The sequence below is a fragment of the Diplotaxodon limnothrissa genome, linkage group LG11, assembly GCF_057381915.1.
Source record: "Diplotaxodon limnothrissa isolate DT_005_m linkage group LG11, D_limnothrissa_male_GT1.1, whole genome shotgun sequence".
In the NCBI taxonomy this organism is placed as follows: domain Eukaryota; kingdom Metazoa; phylum Chordata; class Actinopteri; order Cichliformes; family Cichlidae; genus Diplotaxodon; species Diplotaxodon limnothrissa.
The window spans coordinates 21,124,225-21,144,742 of NC_140606.1; the positions used below are offsets into that span (position 1 = coordinate 21,124,225).

At 39.7% G+C, this 20,518-nt stretch overlaps 1 protein-coding gene across 1 annotated transcript; it reads right to left on the minus strand.

Moving 5' to 3' along the window:
* Positions 1-27: 27 nt before the first annotated feature.
* xrcc1 (X-ray repair complementing 1) lies at positions 28-19,496 on the minus strand. The gene is made up of 17 exons (XM_085366337.1): positions 19,042-19,496; positions 18,851-18,943; positions 17,659-17,766; positions 17,413-17,571; positions 16,986-17,063; positions 15,810-15,933; positions 15,502-15,608; positions 13,425-13,587; positions 13,108-13,348; positions 11,884-12,000; positions 4,938-5,019; positions 4,764-4,863; positions 2,898-2,946; positions 1,941-2,077; positions 1,707-1,797; positions 1,536-1,611; positions 28-989 (listed from the first exon to the last, which is right to left on the minus strand). Exons 1-17 carry the CDS (start codon positions 19,090-19,092, stop codon positions 882-884), a joined length of 1,884 nt encoding a protein of 627 aa, XP_085222463.1. The 5' UTR covers positions 19,093-19,496; the 3' UTR covers positions 28-881.
* Positions 19,497-20,518: the final 1,022 nt, after the last annotated feature.

The following is a 20,518-nucleotide window of genomic DNA, read 5'->3' on the forward strand; positions in this document are numbered from 1 at the left end:
GAGAACTGAACAAGCCACTTTGGCCAAGCAGCAAAGGAGATGTTAAGCTGGACACTTGCACTTGAATTAATGAGAATCTTAAAAAGGATGCTAACACTGATGTCTGTTTTATGTCCTCAGCCTGTGCTTCTTCTACAAACACGAATAAAACCAAAATTCATTTATCAAGACAAAGAAATTTATAATGTTATCCCTTTTTAAATAAATCAAATAAAACAAAGAACAAAAATGTTCAGTTTCTTCTTTTTTTCCATGGCTGTAACCTTCCATAACTGACATCTTTCACCTGACTTTGGGTCGTTTTCATAATAGTCTTCCCACTTACACAAATGGTGTATTATCAGTGCTGCTGGCTGTCAGGACAGGGTGGTAACTCATTTCCAGACAGTGCCTGAGGTAGCCGAAGCGAGCAGCAACAAACTGCAGCACAGGAAGTGAGAAATTCAAAAGACCTGAGCCAGAGTGTGTGCTTCATTCGCAAAGCCCAAGAGACTCAGCAGCACATGGATGATGAAGATGATGGTGGAGATGATGAAATTGGTTCCTGGGGCTAACGACCCTCGAGAGCACAATCTAAAAATAAACCTATACTTAATCCTAACAATAACCCCAAGAAAGAAACACTATGTAGTGGACAGTCTGCAGAGCTTGGCCGAAGGTTGAAAACATTTGCAGAGAAAACTGCTTGAGGTGGAGAAATTATATGTATATCAAATATGAAGTCCAATATAAAGGCATCGATAATAACAAACAGTTGACTTATTGCTCTTTGAAAGTGTAGCTGTTTATCTGAAACGGAAAATGTGTTTATGGCTTTCCCTGCTGCTCCTTCATCAGGATGAGGGTGTGAGTGCGGCCGCACGCTGCATACAGTGTATAGTTCAGGGGACGACGGTGTAGGGCTGATAGGGCAGCATCTTTTGTCGTGCACTGATTGCATAAATCCATTCCGGTTTGACAAAATTCAGATTGGTGTTCTCCATCAGCGCCTGCGAGGAAGTCAGAGCAAAAGCAAGAAGCGCAGTCATGTCATGTACTTGCATTACAAATGGTCAGACAGGCTGAGGTGTAAAGCCTTTAAAACCCTTCAAACTATACCTAAGCTTCAAATTCAAATGCTAAAAAAGCACGCAAATGGCTGGAAACCATAGTAACCTAAACTTGAAAGGTACTAGTCCCCACTGCTGCTGAATTTGTCCTGGGAATGCTAAAGTGGTGTATACTGGTGTATACTGTGCAAATGAAAAGGGCTCAGAACTCTGGGCTGATAACGCTTGGAGTGGAAAATTTAAAGGGTATTTCCTCTCCCTTTTTTTATTTTTAGCTGTGCACACTGTATAATAAAGCAACACTTGACACAAAGTTAAGTGAAGCAATTTCCTTTACAAAATTGTCTTGACTGTGGGAGTAAAAGATAAAAAGCTTACACACATGGGTACACCGAATATTAAATCTTTTTAAGCCCCTGTTAGACATGTTTATTTGGTTGTGGCTGCTTATTTTCAAAGAAAAAGAGAAAAGAGGGTACGACTCACGTCTTCAAAGGAGTCGTGCCACCCTTCACTGGTCACCACGAACTGCACCTTCTCTGTCATATAGTCCTCGATCACTCTGTAGCAAAGACAGGCACATAAATTACAATTATAATTGCACAGATTATGTCTTTTTTTTGTCCATTGGGAATAACCACTGAAAGTCTTTCTTACCCATTAAAGGCAACAATGTATCGTAACAGCAGTCGTCTGTCGTTATTGGGGAATTTACCGTAGAGGAAAAAGTGCTTTCCGCTTAGGAAATCTAGAAGAGAAGACAAAGTGGGAAGCAAAAGATCAAGAAGAGTGGAACACAGTCTGTAGGAAAATTATAAGAAAAGAGGAGAAAAAATAAAGAAAGCAAAACACAAGCAGCCAGAAGCTGGATGGGAACTAATTGATGCATACCTGGGAGCTCGGGGATGGGATGATCCTCTTCAGCTTCAGCGTCAGTGTTTTCATCCGTCGACCCCCCGTAAGGATCCTCGTCCTTCACCACCGTTCCTTCTGTTGCTGCTTTCTTCTGTTTTCTCCCCTCTTCCACCCTTTCACAAGGACAAACCTTTTTATCCTACATGTTAACAAGCCTGCTCTCAAAAGATGGTTTTTTTCTTGGTATTGTGTGGCCACATTCTAGCAGGGGCCACAGCTCTGCTGTCTTTTTTACACATTTAATGAATCTTTTCATTATTTTCGCTCAGGGAATCCAGGGAATCTCGCTAAGGGATCAGCTAAAGACCATGGAGAAATTTTAAAAAGGATATAATGTTGTTTTAACTGTGCATTTAGGACTAAATGTAACAAGTAAGATATACATATTATATATAACATCAGCAATATAGTCATAAAGTCAATATAGATTTAGTCATGACAACACTATAGGCTACTTTAGTACAGCAGTATCTCTTTTAAAGGCTAATGTGCCCAAAAGCTGTTTATTAAAGAGCCAAGAATTTTATGTCTTCTCCCATAAACATCTTGAGGGAGCAGATAGACTATTTTATTCAATAGAGTGTCTTTGCAGGAGTTCATTTAATCTGCTGAATGGTGCTGGAAAAGTAGCATAAAGCACGTTTTTACATTACATCATATGTTTTTACTGCAATGTCTGCAAAAACGATGCTGATTACGGCAGTAATGCTGAAGGAAAATAGTAAAATGCAGCTCATTGTGACCTAAAAGACAATGAAATGCTCTGGAAACAGCAGGAGTCGCTGGGAAAAACTGGCTCGGTGCGAAAGAAAACATGTTCTTCTAAAATTATTAATCAGAATAAGACTAGAGCACCCTAACAATCAAATAAGAATTAGTTATCGAAGAATGAGCATTACAAACAGCAGAATCAAAATGATTTGTCCTGTTTACCTCTGCAGCTCATCCTCTGTGTCCACTGCAGATTCATCATCATCGCCTCCTGGGAGAATGAGACATTTTTTTTTTAAGTGTGATTAAACTCACCAGGTTTGCCTGAAAATGTTGGTAACGAGTTTTGTATTTAACACAATTTTCCCTTCACTGAGTTCACCGACAACACAAAATACTGTGACCGCTCTATGACCCTAATCTTAAACTAATGAAAAGATTTAAATTCTGGTCACCTGGAGATTGAGATTGTTATGCTGCCATTATGTTTTCTACAATTCTCATCGAGCACAGATGGGAGCGAAAAAACACACCAGGCGAATCTGCTTTTTAATGAGTACCCGAGAACCAAATTAAAGGTGAAACCAGCCGAGCCATTTCTGCCAAAAACACCTTGACAGCATCAATTTTTCAGTTCTCTTGCACCCCGCTGGAACGATGAAGTGCCATTCTTCCAAAAGATATTTTCTCATTTGGTGTTTGGTGATGACTGGGTGGAAAGCCGTCTAACACTCACAAAAGCCACAGCATGCGATTTTCATCATTTTTAGCCATTTATCGACTCTCTGTGCCACCGCAGAATAAAGGTCATCTGAGAACAAATCTGTGAGGACCAAGTGACGCCCCCCCGCCCGACAGCACAAGCCATCAGATCAGGTTTTTCCTTTAATTTGCACATTAGAGTTTGAGTAGATGTCACCTTGCTTGCATATCTGCCACCACCGTAAAATCCTGTGTTGTTGACGGGAAAAAGAGAAGGTGGTCTAATTAAAAAGCCGTCTGTCGTCATGTATGTGTTTGGTGGGTCAGCCCTTGCTGTCTGTCCTCTCTGATGCACCTCAACACTTTATTTCTGGCTCTCGTATTAACATAGAAATGAGATTCATGCTCAAGTCCCTTTATGGTGATTACATTTTACCCCTGTTCTTTTTTTCCCCCCCACCTCAAATTGCATCTACAGTAAGTATGTTGTTCCTGTTCTTTTTATTTGTTTATTTATTTATTTTTTAAAATGGCAGTGCTGCCATCTCATCCATTTCCAAGTGCTTTATAAAGGCTGTCCCTTTTGTCTGATCCCTGGGCTCTCAAATTGTCCCCTGGCCTCCTCTCTATCCATTCTGTCCTCTTCAGCTCACGTGCGACCCTCTTCTCCATCTCTAGTTATTTGAGCTAACAGAGTGAATAATTTTCCTGGAGTCTCAGCCATTTACGCTCAGCTCCCGGATCTTTTCAGTGCAGATATACAAATGAAGGTTTACTTGTTTATTCATTAAAATGAATTTAATTAACAAGTATGCTTTAAATTTAGGGTTCCAGACCTTTAGGTTTGTAGTTTCCTTCACTGTGGTTGATTCTCACAGAGCAGTTTCTTGGCACAAATAAACCTGTCAGAGGTCTCAGTAAGACCTCTGACGGCTGTAAATAATATTACCCGATAAGCAGACTCAAAGATACACTGACACAGGTCTGTGCATGACGGTCTAATGTTGGAAGAGAGAACTTTCTTTTTCCTTTTTGCTTGTTTTTGGTTTGTGTTCCTATTACTGGCACTTGATTCAAACTGTAATTGCCTGTTTAACTTGGCTGTCATTTTTCAATTTCATCCGTTTCACCTGATCATTGAACCGACTGTCAACTTCCCATCCCCTGCCATTTCCTTCAGTCTATTTGTCTCGGGCAAACCTTGGTTCTAAGTCAGCTGAATAACATTAAAAAAATGTTTTACATTGCTTTCATTTTGTAGATGTTTCTGCAATGATGTGCTCGACTTTTATCCCTATAACAGCCTGAAAGAAAGTCAAGCCGAAATACTGATGCTGGCAGAAATGTCTCAAAGTTCAGACACATTAAAAAGCGCTTGATGCCAACCTGGTTCATCCACATCAGTGGAGCCAGCATACTCATCATCTTCCTCCTCCTTCTCTGGCGTCTTTTTGGCCGTGACTTGTTTCTCCTTCTTCTGCGGCGTCTGCAAAGCAGCAGGGAGCTTTAAACCTGACATTCGATTATATTTATAGGCTCACTTAAAAAAAACAAATTTACCTTTGTGTTCATTTCCTCTTCGCTCTCGTCGTCCACTTCCATTTCACTCTCTGAGCTCGATTCGGGTCCATCCATCAGAAACCTACAGAAAAAACAAAACAGTGTCAGGATGATTAAAGACCAAAGAGTGAAGTACCTTTCCTCAACATATCTTGTTCCCAATCAGCTCTACTTGTGCAATGACTCAAACTGCAACAATCCCTTGTCAGATGAGGGGGAGAAAAAAAACTAAATTTCAACAAGATGGTAATATCTTTTAGCTGACAGATCAACGACCTAATGTTTAAAACATTACCACAGACTGTGTATTACATACTTTGAAGTTTGCATAGTGGGAGAAATCTAGTTTTCTGCAGGACGAGGGACAGAGGGACAGAAATACAAAAACTTCTGTCCCCAAAAAACAAACAATACATTTTCCTGGGGGGTTGGCTGGTCTTTTTTTTTCTCACCAATTACTCTCAGTCACAAGTGGATCATCTGAAGCACTCAGTGAAAACAACTTCAGTTTTCAATGAGAATTAAGGCAACCTATGTCACAAAGATAAGAGCGGGCAAAGTCATAAATCACAGAAACTACTCATTTGTTCTTTAAAATCCATTCCTGCTTTATTTGTTTTTCATTTAGTAAAACAATACAATAGTATAGTTTTTAACAATTACAGCTGTTACATTTCTAAACTCTTTTAATCAGTATTAAAAAGGTTTAGTGTAATATGATCTAATTATGCAACAGAAGAGTTGAAACTGGGAAGAAAAGCTCTTTTAGTTTTGTTCTGACCTGCTATATTACTCTACAATATGGACTGTGGAGAAATGTACTATCAAAAAATGCACTTATCATTGTGGAGCAATGAGGGAAAAGTTTAAATTAAATAGGGATCAATGGAGCCCTATCCCCAGCGGTCTGATGACTCCAGATTTGTCCTTTTTCGGAGTGATGGGGGGCATCAGGGTGAGGAGAGAGGTGGATGAAGTGCTGCACCCGTCATTTCTGATGCCTGCTGCACATGCCTGCAGGAGCAGTGTTATGATCTTTGGATGGTCAGGATCGGTTCAGCAAGATGTGCTAAAGTAGCTGACTAACTGACTATACTGAATGATCAGGTTTTTCCATCAATTGATTTTATTTCTCCCCTTGAGGCATGGGTATATTCCAAGATAAAAATGTCGGGATTCAATGGGCTTAGACTGTGAAAGAGCGATTCAGGACCCATGAGACGTAATTTTCACGCACTGACTGACCACCACTGCATCCAGAGCTCAACCCCACTGAGACTGTTTGGGATGTGCTAGAAAGAATTTAAGCAGCGGTCCAACTCAGCATCAATATGAGATCTTTTATGAAATATTAATGCAAGTTTGGATGAAAATAAATACTGAGAGCTGATCAAAGTGATGCCACAACATGTGCGCAATTATTTTGACCTTTGCTTTGGCTGGGCAGTGTATGATGATTAGTCTAGATCAGTGTTTCCCAACCTTTTGGAGCCACGGCACGTATTTCACATTAGAGAAATCACACGGCACACCAACAAACAAAAATATCACAAACAGAATATTGCATATTCTTTTCAAATATTTATCGATTGCTATGCTGAATTGTCTCACTTGCAGCATGATTATGTAATTTCTTCTTCGTCTTCTTCTGTTTTACTGGCAGTTGGCAACCCATTTAATTGGAGCAAGAAGTTGCACTGTCCTCTGGTGGAAGAGAATGTAATTGTTCTGCCCGTTACTCAAGCAGGTCGCTTAAAGTGCTAATCAGGTGGAACCAGATAATCTGTCACGGCACACCAACAGTGACGGGAAACACTGGTCTACATGTAAGCATATGTTGTTGCAGCGCAATAAAAAGAAATCTACATAAACATCAGCTGTGCAAGCAATAGTTTGCTCTAAAAATTAAAGAACCACGGGAACGGATCAGTGATGAAGTCCACCTTTTTTAAACTTACATGTAATTAAATATGTGATTTCCTGTACTTTTCATACCTACAAAGAGCAAACGGAGGATTACAGGAGTCGCACCACTCTCTGCTCTTCCATCTGTGCCACATCTACTGTAGCACCAGGCGGACGACACTGCCAACTACAAGGTGAATAAGTCTTCTCACTGAAACTCCAACCTTTCAACTCTGTGGTCAACCGGACCAAACACAAAGATGCAATCATGATTTTCTCCATCTTGTTGTGAATGTTATTGTGATGCGAAATGTCATTTCTATTGGCAGGGCAAAAGCTACCAAGAAAAATCCCCTCTTGGGCAGATACCAAGCACTGCCATAGCTATAATACTGCTAAAATTACTCCCAGTCAGACTCTTAAGAACAGTTGGATTAGTCTAAATTCAAATTTCTGTTTAACAGACTGGTAAAACGAACATCTCGGGACATTTCCAAAAATTACTTCATTGTTAAAATGTTTTCTGAAAACTTTAAGAGATTGTACAGAGAATAAATAAGCTAAATGGTCCAATAAACTCCACCAAGAACACCTGTGTGTAGTGATAATGCTACTGAATGTGACATGTAGAAAAACAAGCAAGTAATGAGTAGAAAACCAGTCTTGTAGCTCTTGCACACACACACACACACACACACACACACACACGTATAAATAGGAAGCGTCCAGTGATAACGTTTTATTTCTGCCCACCTTTTCTACATTTTCCCTCAAGCCATATAAATTCAGATGGACTTTATTAGCTTGGAAATGTGAAGTGCAGAGAGTTGAAATGCCATAGTTATGGTGTAATCGTTTCCACACATACCACAGGGAGTTTTACTGACATATGTTTACTCGTGTTATAAAACTCAGTGTCCAGAAAATTGGATAAAGAAAAAGGACAACGTGGGCAAAAGAAACAACTGAAAAACGGCTTCTTAAGATAGCGAGAGTTGTTAAGCAGCTCGATCTGCTCAGTAATGAAAAGCTGATACGTAACTTTACGTAACACGAAAAATGCAGAAATAAATGTAAAAGAATAAACATTTTTATATTACTAACAAACATTCAATGATTTTTATGGAACACTTATTTTTAAAAGAAAGTAGCTCAAGGTTTTTTTTTTAAAAATGAATTTATTTTTTAACCGTCCAACAAAGTACGTAAAATTCCCTCAACTATTAAAGCCATGCATAGCAAAAACATCAACTTTGATATATCACCTTGCAGTCGGGGTTTCGAAAAGCAGCGTCAAAGAATTAAGCATTCATCGCTCACAGTTTTAAAAATAACAGACATACTTTCTTTGCCATTGCTTTTAGCCCGACATTAGACTGTCAATATCAGCATCTTTCAATGAGGTTGTGTTATCAAACCTTTAAAGTCACAATGAATGAGGCAGAAATGCTGTTGATTTTTTTTTTTAATCTTAAAGCTTCTCGTCTGCGAGTCCTTAAATTTCTACATTTTTTTTAAATTTTGTAAATATTTTATTTTTGTTTGTTAATGGAGAAAAGTTTTTTTGATACGAAGAATATTTTTGTTAAACTAATTTTTAATAAATAAATGACCTCACTTGATGCACTTTAACGCTTTTTGCAAAACACCACGGTGCAGTGAAGTGTTTGAAAGAGCTTTGTGTTTTAAATTAATTAAAATGCAATTCTGTTGCTGTGCTGGCAGCAATATAGCAGTATTCTCCAGGTCCTCCTTCAGACGTTGCTAAAAAGCACTGATTAATTGAGAAATATATTTACTCACTGAGTTCTTTTTTGATTGGATGCTATGGATCTAAATATGCACCTTCTCCTCTCCTCCTGCGCCTGGATTCTCACTGATTGGATAATGAATGTGCAGAAAGCATTTCTTGGGTGCTTAGCTGATGTCACAGGCTCATTAACACATACATGACATGATCCGCATGCATGTCAGGAAACGGTGAAGGTGAGCATTCGCCTTCAGACGCTCGGTGTTTGCGTGCACATTGGGAGCAACAGTTTGAGTGCGAGTGTGCGTATTTGTTTGGGTACTTGTCATCATCAAAGTAAGTGGTCCCTTTAATTACCCATAGCAGATGCAGCTTTTAAATAAAAGATACATCAAAGCCGCACACTCCACAGGCTGCACAATAGCGGAGCTGGGCAGGGGAATGGATTATTCTGACAACGGGAGAGGGGGAAGCAGACTGGGGGCGAGAGATCTTCTCTACTATCACAAATTGATACAGAAAGGGGAGCATTAGGGCGAATGACGACACAGGCTGCAGTCAACTTTTCATTTGAATTTACTTTTTGAGAATCGTTAAATAAAGATCGGATTTTTCCACGTTGTGCCCTTCAGCAGGATTTTATTTTAAAAAGCTTTCCTCAATCTCTCACATTCTTCGCGTGCCTCATATGCAGACTGTAGCTGTCTAGAGAAATCTCATCACACTGCAACTCTGGCCACTTTCATTTACAGCTTTGAAGTTCGACATGAAAAATATCAGATTTCAGCGCACCTGTTTTATCTACGAGGTATGCCCTGCCGCATCGCCGCAACGATCTCTGAGAACTGACAGTCACACCTACCGATAGTCACGCCTAATTATAAGCAAAGGAGGGCTCATTAATTACATCTGAGACATTCCCGAGTGCATTCCTGGGATGCAGACAGAGCCGAAATGTGACGCTTCTTTTCCATTATGGAGTCATTTCATTACATCGTTACTTATATATTGTTATAACATAAATGTAATTATGAAAACTCTCACGGTGTTACAAACGAGGTTTGATGCAAACATAATAAGGTCATTAGTGAGGTGACATTTTCAGTTTTAATGATGAAAACGTTAAACGAGGAGCTCACTGTGTAAATGTGCACTGGCATTCGTGCACAGTGTAAAAACAGGCAATGAATGTGAATCTTTGATTTAGAGTATCTGCAAGGTTTGAATGATTAGGAGGTGCTGACGACTATCATCAATCACCATGCAGATCCACAATTATTCAAGTACAAGATACGTTTTTAAATCATTGATTGATGCTGCCTGGGACAGAACCCTGAACACCCTTCACTTGATGTCATTACTTACCAAAGTAATGACATCAAGGATGTTGCATCTGGATGTTGCAGCAGCAGTCATCTAGTCCTGATTTTGTGGAACAAAAAATCAGCCAAAGAAAAAGTACTATCAAATGATGACTTTTCTAAAAATCCTCCGGTCAACTAAACATGAAATTTAACTTTGACTACATCGAACAGTAGCGAACCACATCACATCTTATTTTATCTTCAGCCATGCAATCCTTCCTGTTTGTGATGTTATTTTCTGAAAAAGTCTGGACAGCTCAGAGAAAATTATTTCGAATACGACATGCTTCACAATTATTGGATTTTCTTAGTTTTTATTATCATGTAAGTAGTTAGCTGAAAACGCGGGTAACCAAGCAGGCTGCTTAAAGCACATTGGTGAATGTTAACACAGCAGGCAGCGGTAGGTGAAACCCTCGTAAAGCCTGATGCAGAAGCAGACAGCATATGAGGAAATAATCTGAGAAGTCTTCAACAGTTTGTTTCGTCCCCACTGCTTGTTATTTGGTGGTGAGTCTCATATTGTGTACGAGGAGTTAGACACAGATAAACGTAGGCCATTAAGAGTAGTCATCCGTCTTTGTCAACCATAAAGTGTGTAGATAAACTCAGGCTGCAGTAAAGCGGCTACAGAAAGGGAAGGGGGTCGGAAGTGTCTCTCTTACTATAACTGTACTGCCACTGGGTTGTTTAGGATATTATCACATGTCTGATATTGATGCGATATCTGGCACTGTGCACCCTAGACAAGTCCCAAGTCTGCTGCAGAGCAAACACACAGAAAACTTCACTCTCACATTCACACATCTGGCCAGTTTGGAACTGCCATTAAACCTAACATGCATGTCTTTGGCCTGAGAAAGGAAGCCAGAGCACCCGAACAGAACATGCAAACGCTGCACACCGAACCCCAAATCCTAATCCTTAGACAGCCGGTGGATTCAAACCCAGTACCTTCTTTTTACAATATCAACTCTCGCGGCCCGGTACCGGTCCTTGGCCCGGGGGTTGGGGACCATTGCTATAGGGTATGAGTAATAGGTGTTTTTACATATATTCTGTCTTCTTGACTACATTCAAGATAAGACCCTTTAAAAAGGCAGAACAGTTCAGTAAATTCACACAAAAAAAGCAGCAATGGAGTACAATATTTAATATTGGGCTCTCAGAAACCACTAGCCCCACCTGCCCATTGTTTTTAGTATAGTAACATTATTACTATACAACACAGGGATGAAGCTGATTCATTAGCAAGATGTACACAAAACTACTTACAAATAACAGTGATTAAAATTAGTACAGCTTATAGAATACCAGGTTTCATATACTCACATATGCCTGAGCTTAATGAACCTTGCATGGCTCGACTTCGAACCAGAGGCAATCACTGCCAACAAAACAAGTATGAAAGGACTCCTTATATTATAGGGCCCAGCTACATAAAGTAAATTGCAGTCCTATCCCAATTAATTTGGGCCATCCACTGCCTGAGATGAGCATCCAGCTCTACATTATTCAGCACACACAGATTTGTGTGGAGCGATGACAGAAGGATCTTGATGCTGCTAAAGTTTCCCCTATAATGAGCCCTATAATTAGATAGCTGCTGGAGTTGGGTGGGTTGAATTTGTGATCACAGCAGGGATCATCTGCTCAAGGTTATAATGTTCTCTGCAGCAAGCGGCAAACACTGCTGTGAGGGGTGTATGTTGCGATGATTTAATCAATGAGAGTGTTTTGCATAGACCGTGTGATGTAGAGATGCCGACGTGGCCTTAATCAGATGCGGATTCAAATGTTGGACACATGTTCCAGGTTATAACCCGGCTGTCACTGAGTGGAAGTGCCCTTTTAAAGTTCCTGTAGTCAAGCTTGAGCCACTGTCTGTTATTAAAGTAAAACCATTTCTTCTGCATTTCCCACTCACCTTTTGTAGGAGATTTTCTGCTTCCTCTTGTGGCAATCCAGCACCCAATCCTTGCGTACGATGATTCCACCCGCTGATTTCACCTGGCTGTACTTGGGGGTGTTAGCGAAGGCACAGCTGCAGATTAATGGGCCGAAAGAGATGCACGGACACACAGAGACACGTATGGTTACATCAGTAAAGAGACGCTAACAAGGGCAGGCTGCTCTGACAGCAGAGATCAAGATGCAATCAAACTGAATTACTGCGAGTGCTGACAGGACTTTTACACAAAACTCTGATCTTTTTCAAAGATGATAATCGAAATCACACACACACACAAAAACCCATCTGAAACAATTACAACACAGATCTCTTGCAAGGCACGTTTGAAATTTTGTTGAAAGATAACGTGATCTCGTTATTTACCGTGATTATTTTCAGAGATCATTATGATATTTCAGTTTGAACGTCTCACACAACATTCAATTTTAAAACTATTTATAAAAAGCATAGCTTGAAAACGTTTTCCTTCTGCTTATCTCCCTTCATTTTTATCATGTGCCAACTTTCTGCAGTTTCACCACATATTGATCTTTTGCCTTATCTGCAGCTCTTTTGCATTTGCTCATTTATCTCCGCGCATTCTCTTGGTGAATCCTATATTTGTGAGCTGTCCTTGACACCAAAGGACGGCAGTAAACAATGTCCTTAACAGCTTGAGCTGATGTGGTAAAATAAAAGCCATATTTTAGTAGAACTGATGTTGTGTTGGTGGTGTCAACTAAACCCAACAACACTGTAAATAAAGTGACATTATATTTTTGCACGAGGTTATGAAAAAACACCCCAAATGTCCTTCGGAACAGTAGGTACTATAAATTTTTACTGTTCTAAAATCGTAAAAAATAGCAGAGAAAACTGATATAACTTTAATGTCTGTCCATAAAGCATAAGACTAGAGGATAGAGCCTGCAGCTGTTAGCCCACCACAAAGACAGAAATGCCAATAAGTAATTCAGAAGTTTGGATAAGCAGGTTTTGTTAACCTTGAACAGTACCAGACTCCCCGTTTCCCACTTTTTGCTAATACACTAACCACCCGCAGGCTTTAGCTCCCCATTCACTGAGCAGACACGGACAATGGAATAAATCTTTTCATCTAAAGTCAGTAGTATTAAATTCAGGGATGAATTAAAGTTATGAATGCTAGATTATGCCAATCCATTCCTTTCAGCAACTTACATAAGATGTGTGGCGTCAGGCGTCCAATCGGGTCGATACTTGGCTCCCATTTCCAGCGCTTTTTCCCTCAGCTCCCCTCGGAAGGGGTTCTGAAATCCACTGAGGACAAACACCACCCCCTCCATGAGCCGGGTGAATGGGACCTGCTGCTCTTTCTGGGATTTGGCCTTCTGCTTAGTTTTAGGCTCAGGTTTAGACTCACTCTCCCTCTTCCTGTCAGCAGCCTTCTGAACTGGTGATGCTGTAGAGATTATTAGAAAACTCAAGGAAAGTTCTCCACATGAATAAATAATGCAAAGATTCCGAGACTGTGTTACCTTTGGCCGTGCTTGGGCTGGGTGTACTGACTGAACTCGGCTTGTGTTTGGGGGTTGCGGCTTTACCCTCAGGTGAACCAGATGGACTTTTTTTCTTCGAGGGAGGAGGGCCGGGAGCAGATTGTCGCTCTTTGCTGAATTCAAATTTCCTTTTTGCTGGTGGCTAGAGGTGAAAATTCAGAGTTGAAATTGCTATTTCATGCCTGAAGTCCGCTAACACCTGGTACCAGTTTATATTATTACTGTAGTCTATAGATAAAATCAATGAAGTCATGGGGAAAGCAAAAGAATTATCAAAGGATCTGTGGGAGAACATAGTGGAACTTTATATATAAAGGAATAGAGAATCAGCACTGTTCAAATTCTATTTAAGAAGTGGAAAATGAGGGATTATGTTGAAACCAAGCCACGTTTAGAAGACCATCAAAATAAAAAAATACAAAAAAAATACAAAAAAAAAAAAAATCAGCCACAACTGCACAGAAAATTTTTTGGGATACAAACAAATGGGTAAAAAAAATGGGCAACATGGTCAAATCACCAGAAGAACAACATTGCTGTACCCATGTCACAAAGCAGATGCTTACATTGTGCCTAACAGTAGAGACAGAAACTTTGGTTTCTGAACTGAAGGAAGAGTTGTAGACATCAGCCCAGAAGCTGTGCATAGGACGCACTTGGATATTCCAGCTTGACAATGAAATCAAAACAAAACAGAAAAATGATCCAAAGAAACAATCATAAATTTTGCCAGGATTTGTAAACTTACGTGCACAACTGTATCTAACTGGGGTAGCTTTCAGCTGGCTTTACTATGCACAGGCATGTATTTGTGCAGCTCATCGCAGCAGGTGGCTTTTATTCAATTTTCCTTTCAAAAGCCAAAGTGACATGCGGCTGTCACTTCCACGTGTCTGAGCCCCTCCTACTTTCCTTCTCAAGGTGTCCTCAAGCAAAATAACAATGGTGCATTTTCATGTGTGCCATGTACACATGGAAAAAAAAATACACAATGTATTTTAGGCTTTCTTGAAGGTGAAGGTAAAAAGTATAAAAAAAATTACAAGTATCAAATTTATTTCACAACAGTTTCCTATTTTTCAACCATATAGTTTTGTCATGATAATAAACCAGGGAGCACACGTGTATTTCTCTTTCAGTCAAGCTACCTTAGCCTAATGTTACTCCAGTTTAAATACGTGCATTTACAAAAAAGTTCATATCAATGCCCACTATGAGGTAAAGTCAGTTTCAAGTATTCTGCCATTGTTGCTATTGACACCCCACAGGCTGTTCAGAGTTTGAAATTGAAGTTTTTTTAAGGCTCCCTGAAAGTTTAAAATACTGATGTGCTGGTACTGGCTCATTACCTTCTAATATTTAATGTTAAGGGGAAAGAAAGAAGGAAGTCTTTGTTTTGGGGTCTCGGCCTTACACTGAAACATGTGCATATTCAGACCCTTTAATTGTGATTCTGGGAACTTAATCACTTCTGTCACCAGCTGCTTCTCGCACACTAAACAACAAGGGAATTACATCACACACAGGTTCTTAAAGGGGAATGGCTGTGCCGGTAACAAGAGGTACCCTCCATCTCAGATTTAAATTTCCTTATCAATGAACCATGAGGACTGTGCATGTGGGAAAATAACTCAATGAAACCAGGATCTTCAACCGATGCAGTTCTGTGAAAAGAGGTGCTCAGTAACAATGATTCCAACCTTGACCTATTTTTACTTCAGTTATTAGATCAAAAGCTTTGATGGAAGTGAAACTCTTAAGATTAAGAAGTTGCCACAGGCAGCATTAACCTGGTATCTTTTTCATTCTCATTGCAGCTCTCAAAGAAAAACTGTGTGAGCATGGGGACAACATGTAAACCCCATGCAGTGACCTTTCTGGGTTTGAAACCAGAACCCTCTTACTGTAAGGCAACAGTGCTAACCACTGAGCCACCATGCTACAGTATCACATGATACCACAGATCCCAAACTAAAACAAACTATCCACTTTCATGTGGTCTAAATATAGAGAAAATCCTCCTGCCCATTAAGTGGAGGGCGGGGGTGTTTACTACCTGTGGTGAGGCAGAGGTGGAAGACGAGGCCTGGCCTGATGAGTGGGAGCTGCCGCTCGCTTGCAGAGCAGCAGCAGCGTAGCTTATCTTCTCACTCTGAGGAGACGCTACAGAGAGAGGTGCAGAGAGCAGGTTAAGAAAGAAAGCAGCCTGATCATAAAGAATGTCTTTGAAATCACTTCTTTTAAAACTAATTAGTGCTCTGTTGAGTTTTTATTATTTAACAAAATTACAGTTTTATTATTACAGTGAACATAAAGAATTTAACTGGCCTCCAGCAGCTGGTAAACTCAAATAATTGGATTTACCTTTGAGTGAAGTGCTCGACTTTGTTGCGTTCTCCCGACTGAAGAAGAGACTGCCAGGTTGAAGGCTGGGCCCGGATGCAGGAGACTCATCCTTCACCCTGAACTGTCCCAGCTTTGTCAGTTTCTGACAGGACAGAAGAAGGAAGACTTCAGAGGCAATAAGGAAGATAGAGAGATGGAAGTGCATTTCCCCTAATACAGCAAAAAGGCTGTAACATGACAAATGAGTCCATGAGTAAGAAAGTAGATTAATATCCAGGAAGTGCTAAAACAAAAGCGTCAGGCGTTTATGCTGAATTCCCACTACAGCATAAACGAAAGTAAAAAAACATAAATCAAGTAAAAATTCCTGTTCAAGTAAAAGAGTACCTCAGCAAGCACATTTTGAATTTTACTATAACAAAGTCGCACAGATTATTAACTTGGAGTGTGATTTAAAACATTTAAAAGATGTTTTAAATCACTGAAAAGACAGAATTGGCGAATGAACCTCAACACTTCAACAGTTGTCACCATTCGTCATCATCAGTTGCTAAAAGAAAAACAGATGTGATGAGAAGGGCAGCGTGTCACAGTGGAGTTTCATACCACAGCTACATTTTGAAATATAGTATGACCAGACTAACATTTTAGTTAATATGATCCAAAAACGAGTCAGCGAGCCCATACACTTGGAAAGTGTGAGGTTGAGACAGAGAAAGCTGTTATTGTAGCCGTCTGTAGGCCTGGAAAAATTCCATTTCAAGGCACGTCAGAATTTTTTCCAATCCAAAAACTTTGTTCATATTTTTTACTTTCTATTAGTGTAATAGAATATTTAGCCTTTACAAAGCCTAAAGTACAGTAGCTTGTCTGTGCATTGATGACCCCATCACGTCTTATCCTTCCTTGAACGACTTTTGATAGATACTGACCCCTGCAGAGTGGGAACACCCCAGAGGAGATGCAGGTTTGGAGATGTACCATCACGATCTGGACTATGTCAAACATTTTGCTTGCCCATTTTTCCTCCTTCTAACACATCAACTTTGAGGGTTAAATGTTCACTTGCTCCCTAATACATCCCACCCACTAACAGTTGCCATGATGAAGAGATAATCGGTCTTATTCACGTCACCTATCAGAGGGCATACTGTTTTTCCTGATTGGTGTGCATGGTCTCAGTGGAGTACTTACTGGGGAGGAAGTTGGAGGAGGATCGTCTTTGTCAGGTGGCGAATGAAACTTAACAAAGGCAAGCCCATATGCAATATTCTATAAAGAGCAAAGACAGATTCACATTATATTTCCATCAAAGAGACACAATTCAAACTCCATTACAACTTCAAACGGTGCCTCAACAACAGGATACCTGAGACAAAGGATCTGGAAAGATCATCTCAGCGCTTATATTTCATTGCATAATAAAAAGTTACCGTAACTGGAAAACCACGCTACACTGCAATTATGTTGCTTTCATTTGACACTATAGAACAGGTCCTGTTGCACTGCTGTATTCAGACACTGTCATCATTCCATAAACGGCTTCAGTCTTAATAATAGACATATTTGCTAATTACAAAGGGCTTGTCACTTTACACATCAAACACTCTTAGACACTTACCTTGCTGTATGGCTGGCTACACACAATTTTCACTCTGTCCCACTTCTCCTGAGCTGTGCTCTTTTGCAGCTGGTTGGGCCCAAAGAAACGCACACGGTTCATGTTGGTGCCACTGCGGCTCTCCGTGGGCGACATGAAGGAAGACATAACCAGGAGAACCTAAAAGAGTGAGATTAAAATCAGACTGGATAAAATGAAGTCATTACAGCATTCAGGAAGTGCGATTATTATTATTTGTAAGAATACCTCATAGTCTTGATCTCTGACAGCTGAAGAATTCCCCACCAACACCTCAATGAAAGCTGAACCTTCATTTCCAATATCAATGCTGTGCACCTGCTCTTCCTTTTCAAACTGAGGGAGAAAAGTAAAAGTTGCATGGTAATACTTCCCAAGGAAGCACAGGATACACTTCCAAAAGAGATTCTTAATCTCAAGAGCTGCGGTTAAATAAAGCTTGAAAAAAAAAACTATTCTAAGGCCGAAAGTAAAGCAAGAGAAGAATCAACACACTATTAATTAATCGAATTATTCTAAAACCACGTGGTGCTGCATTCAGCCGTCTGATCTCTGCACAATAAAGACAAATTCAGCTTTTTCTAGATAAATGCAAATATCACCAAATTTGTCTGTATGGTAAGAAAGACATGATTAATAACAAATGAAATGTTAAAAGTACCTGGATGTATCAGTATACAATTTTATTTGGTGATGTACCAGATAAACACATTATTTAGAGCAACTCAAAGCATAACTTTAAATATATTTGATCATCATTATCTAATAACAGTAGCAATAACTTTATTTAATAGCACCTTTCAAAACAAAATTACAGACTGCTTCAATTCAGTTTGATTTATACAGCACAAAATCACAACAACAGTCACCTCAAGGTGTTTTATATTGTAAGGTAGATCCTTCAATAATACATACAAAGAGAAACCCAACAATCATATGACCCCCTATGAGCAAGCGCTTTAGTGACAGTGGGAAGGAAAAACTCCCTTTTAACAGGAAGAAACCTCCAGCAGCCATCTGCCGCCCCTCACAGGGCAAGATTGGAAAAAAGCTAATATAAATGATTACTTGGAGAAAGTGATTAGTTCTCAGTCGTGATTGTGAGTCGTGATTGTGAGATTGGCAGCAGAGACAGCGGATCTCAGGTTATGACCAGGGACGGTAACACAACGTCTGAAATTCACTTTATAATTATAATTTGCGTGTAAACTTCTTCTAGTGTAAAGAAAGCAAATACAAAAAGTTTGTTTGAATTCAATAGATTGTATGATTCTCCCAAAGTTACATGTGTGTAATTTGGTGTTTATGTAATATATGTAAGTATCTGCCATCTAACTAATCTAATCAACGACACCTCACATGTTATTGAATTAGTTTGGTGTCACTTGAACACACAAAAACAACAACAAAACAAACAAACCTGGAGAATGACTGATATCTGCTTCTCCCCGGGTCTGGCTGCTTTCCACTTTCTGTACGTGTCAGAGCTCAGGAGGTTGTCTGCCCTGTGCGTCTGTTTTTGTAACACAACACATGTGAGTATGAAGCAGCCTCACAGCTCAGCTTTCTTCATACAAATCTCACAAAAGCAATACATCATGTTGCACTTACAGAGTCCTCGGTGCTGCACGACACGACGTGCTTGAGTTTGATTTCTGGCATTTCGTTGTTGTTACTGATGATCGTCAGGCTAAAAGCTGATCGATTCACTGATCAGTCACATAAACCAAACGGGCGCGTGCCTCCCCACGAAGCGATCGCAAACGGCTAACAAGTCATAAGACACATCCAGTTTCTCTCCACTAGAAGTGATTTAATCCTGAAAGTTTAATTTCTTATTGGTCAGATAAACCGATGACTAACATGTTAGCATGCTAACAAACAATAGGCAACTCTCACTAATGATTTTGGTGACTTTAGCACACCTAAAGGGCTGTTCCGCGTAATCTGTTCACAGCGTTATAGGCATGGCATATATCCGTTACTCTGCTGTTACAGAAAATTCATACTACAGATTTTGATTATGAGTTAAATGTGCGTGAAGGTGCACACATTTTCCCACCAAAAGCCTGTAAACGCCAGGATATGACGTACCTTCCGACTAACGACTTTTCTATCCAATCAGAGCTTTATTTTCTTCTTCTATGATTGAATTGTTGTGTCACTGAGGTTTATATTGCCACCAGTCGGTCACCATGTGAAGAGGCATTCAAAGAGAGCACTTATTCTTGAAATCTTTTCCGATCCTGCGCAGTTTGTCTCTTTTGTGACAAAACATACACTTTTAAACGTCGTGAGCAGACACTTTAAGATCTCAGAGCAGGGAGAATGTACATTAGCCTTTCAGCTGTCAGTGTTCGATAACACCATATCTGCAAAATTATGCATTACACCAGCAACAAAAAGAGCCCAAAAATAGGTTGTGTTTTTAAATTGAGAGTACATCATAAATCAAACTGGAGATCAGCAATGTACACATAATTACAGAAGTATAAAATTAGATAAGAAAGCTCTAGAAGATATAATATAGGAAACATTTGTACAGACCAGTGTAAATAAAAGTGCACTGATTCAGTATGCATACAAAAAAAGTGAAGTAAAAAAAGTTCATAATCAAACATGTAAATAAATTTGACTTTTCGAGTAGATGAGCATGAAAGGAAGGATTCTCTGCATTATTCTTTTTTGTTGTTTACTGTTGAACTCCGTGTGTGTGTGTGTGTGTGTGTGTGTGGGTGTGTGTATACTCAAGCTGATGAAGCTGATGAACACTAAGGGAAATTAGTTAAACAATAGCCATAAAGAAGTCATTAAAGTTCCAACACAAGAAAAACTTCCAGGTATGCTTAACACAACCGAGTCACTGCTGATGTAATGAATGTTATAAATTTCATCACAGCTGGAGCAGCTCTTTGTCCTTCCAGAGAAACTTTTAAAGCTTCCTGAGGATCACTCTTGTGCTCCAGCTGCTTTTAGAAATGCAACTGAGTGGTCTGGCCAGACTACATCAGATTTGAGGGTCTGTTTTCTTTTTTTCCTCAAGGGCTTCACAGATAAAACGATGAAAACTCTTTCATCAAACCTTTTC